The sequence below is a fragment of the Coptis chinensis genome, chromosome 4 (assembly GCF_015680905.1).
Source record: "Coptis chinensis isolate HL-2020 chromosome 4, ASM1568090v1, whole genome shotgun sequence".
Taxonomy (NCBI): Eukaryota; Viridiplantae; Streptophyta; class Magnoliopsida; order Ranunculales; family Ranunculaceae; genus Coptis; species Coptis chinensis.
The window spans coordinates 51,323,896-51,330,571 of NC_141459.1; the positions used below are offsets into that span (position 1 = coordinate 51,323,896).

The 6,676-nt window shown below is 39.2% G+C and overlaps 1 protein-coding gene across 1 annotated transcript; it reads right to left on the reverse strand.

The window, feature by feature from the left end:
- Positions 1-220: 220 nt before the first annotated feature.
- LOC147503893 (DExH-box ATP-dependent RNA helicase DExH12-like) lies at positions 221-5,853 on the reverse strand. The gene is made up of 3 exons (XM_086557037.1): positions 4,462-5,853; positions 2,104-4,199; positions 221-666 (listed from the first exon to the last, which is right to left on the reverse strand). The coding sequence occupies exon 2, from the start codon at positions 4,064-4,066 to the stop codon at positions 2,969-2,971; it is 1,098 nt and encodes a 365-aa protein (XP_086413163.1). The 5' UTR covers positions 4,067-4,199; positions 4,462-5,853; the 3' UTR covers positions 221-666; positions 2,104-2,968.
- Positions 5,854-6,676: the final 823 nt, after the last annotated feature.

The following is a 6,676-nucleotide window of genomic DNA, read 5'->3' on the forward strand; positions in this document are numbered from 1 at the left end:
CGATATATCCGATATATATCGGCGAGATATCCGAGATATATCGGTGAGATATCCGATATTTTAGAAACTTTAGATTAGTCACCAAAAAAACCGAGATATCCGATATATCCGATATATCCGATATATCTCGGTTTTTGGGTACACCGATATATGAACCGATATCGAAATTTTGGGCCTTGGTTGAGACTAGGCAGTGCCCAGTTATATAAAGCATAGTAACGGCTACAACCACTAGAAATTAATAATTTATTTTATCCCCAACAACAGACATGGTTCCAGAAACAAAAGAGAAATGCAGTGAAACATTGTACAGGATCAATAAAAACAGTACCATAAAACTGGGGGCTACATAATACCTTTGAAGTGGCTGGCTAAGAACTCTTCACCTAACATCTCTGTATGCCTGTCGCTCACATAACTGAACTCCAGGTCCTGTGATGAATCCTCGGTTGATGAATAGTTTAGCACTTCACCAAGTGATATTTTTAGCCTATGTTGCTTACTACCACCCATTTCTAGCTTCAGGTGCTCGTGATATGTAATGTATCTTTCCACTGGTATACACGCAGCTAGAGAGTGGCCTTGTTCTGTAGTGTGGAGATTTCCACTTTTCGGATCATACTTGGCCAAATTATTTTCGGCCAAAATTGTAGCAGCAGCATGAGTCTACAAACATTCAAATTAAGATCAAGATAAAGGAAATCAGTCACCACCTATAAAAATAATGTTAATAGTAGTAAAAAGAAGTACTGATTTAGAACTAAACAGGTTCAGAATATTTAGGGTCACATTTGTAGATAACTCAAATACAAAGCAAAATTTCACCAGCACCAGAGGTTGAAAATTGCATATTCTCTCCACCAAATGGTCTTCAGTAACCCTACGTGACTTCACTTAAAAACATATTATAATAAATCACAAATGAAGACTCATACATGTAGTCTTGTACAATGTTTCTATGGTATTACCCACCAAGTAGCTTTTCCATTTCTTTTGAAATCACACAGAACAAAAGAAATCTAAGACAAACTAACTTGGTTTCTTTCTTTTTTAAACCACCACAAAAGCTAAGAACACATAGGGGTTCCTGGGAAATACATTACTTTAACACAAACTCATGGCACTTATTGCACCAAGAAGTTTTAGATCAGGCCGACTTTTTACAGATAGATTTCTTCTCCCCAAAAATTCAAATGATTCAGTTGATTCTGAAATTTTCTCCCCATGGTAAATATGGTCTCTGAATAACTGTGAAAAAAAAAAATAGTCCACACTTCTCCAGATTGGGAACTACATTGATGTGTAGAAGTTTCAATTATGATATTTTTTTGATAGAGATGTTTCATTTAGTTAAGAGATCATCGCCCAAAACATTAACCTAGTTTAAAATTTCTAAAAACACAAACAATCAAGAGTTTGTATGTGCCAAAGATCTAAAAGGATACTTCAGTGTCAAATGTCAAAGTTCAAGGCAAAAGTGGAAATGAGTGCCTGCCACACATTGATCCACCATTCCACCATCAACCTCATCACAACGATACAATATGAAGTATAAACTGCAACTTTAGCATTTTTCAACTTAAACTTTAGTTACCAAATCCAAAAAAATGTAAAGGCAATGATCAAACTTTTCGTAAATGATGCAAACATACAATCATTACAGAATCATGAAATTAGGAGTTAGCTAACATTAAGATTTTGTTTTTACGAATCATTGGATGCACGCTTTAGAGATAACTCATCAATTTTCGGTATAACACATAGTTTGTGGGCATGATCAATATCCAGAGGCACACACATAATAACTTCCCCAAAAGTGGAGCAATGGCTGATAAGAGACGAGACATAAAATTGCAACTTCACAAGATAATAGAATTAAACAAGGTTTCCAATACCAAGTTTTAATCCCTGTTGCTAGGGACAAAAACCAGACCATTGGTTGAAATTTCATTGTGCAAATAGGGTAAAAAGATAACTCAAATGTGATAATGAACTGGAACTATTCAATATATAAAACATGAAATATTGCAAAGAAGTTTGATTGAGAATATAGAATGGACAAGACAGTAATTCAATGTACTAAATTAAAAGGTTGAAGCTTACCAGTTCGGTCCTAAACTTATCCGATAGAACATCACCAATTGCAGTCGGATTCCTTGACTTGAGATCAAAGAAAGGCTGACTCATTCGAGTGCACAAGTGTGTGTAACCAACCCAGTGGCATGCTTCTCCAACATTTTTAACGGTTCCAAGAGCAATCTCTGAATTCAAGTGATATGGCAACTCAGGCAGAAACTGGCTTTCAATGGAAAGAAATTGATTCACGAGCAAAAAATAGTACATCAGCTGATTGTGATTAGTCAAGATTATTCCTACTCCATAGGTGTCGTGCTGGGGCATCCCTGCACGGCCAAGCATCTGTAGAACATCCAGAGGACTAAGTTCAGTCCATGTTTCTCTAATTTGATTGTAACTTTGTGTACCCTTTATGATCACAGTAGGAGCTTGCGCACTGGTATTCCAAGCAAGTCCAACAGTTGAAACCAAGACTTGAACATGCCCATTAGCAAAGAGGTCCGCAACAATTTGGCAGTCCTCAATTGCCATTCCGTCGTGATGAAAAGCAAATCCATGTGACAAAAGGGCACCGAGACCATCGGTTTTAACAGATTTAGCATGAGAGTGAAGAAGACTTGTGCTAGCCGCCTTAAGGAAGCAACCAAGTTTGTTATTAGCACGAGCAGTATCTCAAATATCACGAGCAGTTCTGACCGTTTCGCCATTGGAATGGACAAATACAAGAACCTGATGCTCTCCAGCTACAGCGGCGACCTTCACATAACACTGTTCATCCATTAATTGAAATCTCTCAAAGGGGCTTCAAGGAAGCCATCCCAATATATTGCTGAGCAAGTTGGCAGGGCTTGTATCTGTTGTCAAAATAAAACAGTCCCACCGAGGGACAAACCTACAGAAACGAGGCTAAATATTCACAATCACGCTTTGGGAGCAAAGCAGATAGCCTTACCAACCGTATGCGCTCTTTTAAGGTCTCATTTCGTTTAACTGTTCTAGCAACAATAGCTTCAAGTACAGCACCTCTCCTATCGTAGAGAAGATGAATCTCATCAAAGATCATAAGACTGACACGCTGAGAAAAGGCTTCATCCCCAGAGTTTCTTGACACAACATCCCAGCTGTCAGGAGTAGTAACAATTATGTGAGCTTCCTGGAGCTGTTGACAAGTCAGCGTATGGTTCCAATTTAGCTCCTTGACCAAGAAATTATAATCTCGTAGCCGAATGGAGAGACTTAGGACCACTTTTGCAACACGGGCTTGCATAGGCGCTAAATATACAATCTTACGCCCACTGGTTATGTGTGAAGGATCTACGGCTTGTTGAAGTATGGTTAGTAACGCAACTTCTGTGTCCCCAGCTCCAATAGGGGAACAGAGTAGTATATTATGAGGCATGAAAAGGGCAGTACGATAGACTTTACTCGGTACGGTGCTCAAATGAGACATCCCTGTAAAGGCTGGTTGTGCAAAGCAGGGCATGGTGCTGACCTTCACTTGCACTTCACCCAGATCGAGCTGCTCAGGCAACAATGGCGGCACGTTAATGGTCTCACAGCCATTGAATGCAGATACTTCAGTGCCCTTGGGAAGCAGAAACTCCCCCTCTCCTGTCGATACAGCAAGATTTGGATCAAACACAAATCTTTCACGGTCACCACTCTCTGAATGGACATCACCATCCTCCTCCTCATCATCACCGTCACCATCACCAACAAGAGCAGACCCGTGCTGCAAAACAAGCCGACAAGAGGATTCCATATCAACAAAAACCTCATCAGGAATCGTAAATTTCAACCGACGCTCAATCTCCTCCTTCTTTTGGTCCTTTGTGATACTATCATCTTCCACAACTTCCAAGACTTCGTCCGCAGCATCACAATAAACATCTCTCGGCTGTTCACCCAAAAAAGAGCTTATATGAAAAAGCAAAGACCGAAGCCCGCTTGCCAGAGGGGGGACAACACCTTCGTAATGACCTTCCATCATAACGCATTGGCGTTTAGCGTGCCTCTTGATGGTTGACTCAGAAACTCTGGGTACCTACTTTTCTAGTGTCCACAGGTCCACAGGTCTATAGGTTTGTCAAGCCAAGAAAGGGACATGCTTTCAGAACAGTAATCTGAGTCAAGAAGAAGACAGACGACAATCAGATAACTTAAATTATGTTATTCTCTTTGTTTTACCCTTTTTTTTTTTTTTTTTTTTTTTTTTTTTTTTGTGAATTTGAAAGTAAAATTTGGGAAGAAACGATCGGGTTTAATATATGTATAAATTTGTTATTGAAACAAATTTGTACATAGATAAATAAATAAGGGAAATCAACAAGTCAAGGGAAATAAATTTGTAAGAAAAACAACTAGGATAAAGTAGAATAAACGTACCACTCTGCGGCTCTTAACAGCGAAGAATAAAGCTAGGGGTTTAGACTATCTTGTTTTAGGACTTAGGTTCGACTACCCACATTATCAATTTTAACCCAGCAAAAGTAAAAAGCAGGGGCTGTTTCTCTGAATAAAATGGATGGAACCTCATGGAACCTCAGCTTACCCTACCCCCACTTTATATATATATATATAAAAAGAGAGGGTTCTAGAGACATATTTGAAACTCAAAATCGTTTTGGAGGTAGGGTACTAAGAGTGAGTTTGAAATGGTGTCGGATGCAGACTTGTATTATTTCAAGTTTCAAAATGAAGAAGATAGACGTCTGGTGTTGGAAGTTGGACCGGTTTTTATTGGTGGTAGATGTTTTGTTGTTATAGAATGGTCACCGGAGATTGAAAAGAAGACAAAGACAGTCAAAGCTATTCCTACTTGGGCAAATTTGCATGGGGTACCCAAAGACCTATAGACTGGAGAGGGGTTGGGTTTCCTTGCTAGTAGAATAGGCAAACCACAAAGAATGGATGGCCTAACAGCATCCAAAAGATACTTACGTATGCAAGAGTCTGTGTGTTAGTTGAGATAAATGTGGATTTACCTGAATCCTTCGAAATTAATATGGGTGGTGATGATGTAAGAAGAATAGTAGTATAATATGGCTGGGTTCCTAAATTATGTGGCAATTGAAGGAAATTTGATCACAAGACTATAAACTATTTGAAACTAAGTGGGTCAGGTAGTAATGCAACTCCCAGTGCGGCTGAAGGGCCTGCTGATCCTGAAAGTGGCGGTCCGAGAACAGAGAATGGGGAAGTGGTGCCACAGCCTCTGAATACTGCTGAAGCAATAGCATGTAACACTACCCAAGTAGTGGTGCATGAGTGTTCAGATGCTAATCGAGTAAAGAGTGCTCTGGATATTGTAGGAGAAGTTGTGAGTACAGAGTTAGCTCTTAGACAAGAGGAAAGTTTTCGAGGGGATATTCCAACAAGAGCTCTAGAAGTGTGTAGTCCCTTGCTGCCTTATTCTTTGGAGCAGGAGTCTGCCATAATACCTTATGTAGAGACATTGGCCGATATTACTAATAGTACATCTGGGTCAGAATTGCAGTATAATGAAGATTGCAATGCCTTTAACATCCTAGATTCCTAGCAGTGGATGTTAGAGACAGAGAAATGTCAGATGATGATGAAATCTCAGTCGAAGAAACCGAATACTTTGATGATAAGAATACAATTCAGTTGGAACCAGCTGAGCACACCACTCCACTGTTACTAAAAAAGAAGGGCCCTGTCCTGAGATCACATAATAAACCATAGGATGATAGTGCAAGCAAAAGTACTAGGAAAAAGAGTAGGGGTCGTCCCAAGGGTTCAAGAAATAAAAGACACCGTTAAAGGTGATTGCTCCTTTAAGTATATGGAATGTGAGGCACCAATGACATCCAGAGGGCTAAGGAAATAAACAAAATTAGGATCGAGAAGAAGCTTTGTTTTTTTTGGTCTCTTGGAGACAAAAGTTAGAATCCATAAGTATGATGAAATAAGGAATATATGATGCCCTTCTTGGCAACTACATGTCCACAACTATAATAACAGTCCTGAATTTGGGCCTACTGGGATCCTTTCTTCGTGAGTGTCTAGTAAATTTCAGAATCATCACAGTTCATTCATTGCAAGGTGGTCTATCTTTCAGAAAATGAAAACTTCTTTTTGACAGAGGTATATGCAAGTAACTCCCATTATGAGAGGCTACAACTATGGCATGATATCATGCTCATCAACAACTCTATCAATGGCCCGTGGTGTGTTACAAGGGACTTCAACAACATTTTGTTTGCAAATGAAAGGGTTGGATGAGAACTTATGCATCCTCGAGAAGCAGTGGATTTTAACTTGTGTTTGCAAGGGGCAGGTCTTTCTGATCTTAAGTACAATGGTCTCTTTTTTAACATGGTCTAATAAATCCATTGGGATTACTAATATCATGTCTAAAATTGATTGCTGTCTAGTTAATAATCTATGGCACTTGAAATTTCCTTTTACTAATGCTGATTTTTTGCCACAAAGAGTTTCAGACCACTCACCCATGGTACTACAGTGGATTGACTTCAAGAGTTTTGCAAAGCCTTTCAAATTTTGCAACTTCTAGGTGATCCAAGATGGTTTCCTTGTTATTCTAGAGGATGTTTGGAATACTCCCACCTATTCCAAC

Coding starts and splice junctions, on each gene's coding strand:
- LOC147503893 (XM_086557037.1), bottom strand. CDS start 4,066: ATGATGGAAGGTCATTACGAAGGTGTTGTCCCCCCTCTGGCAAGCGGG.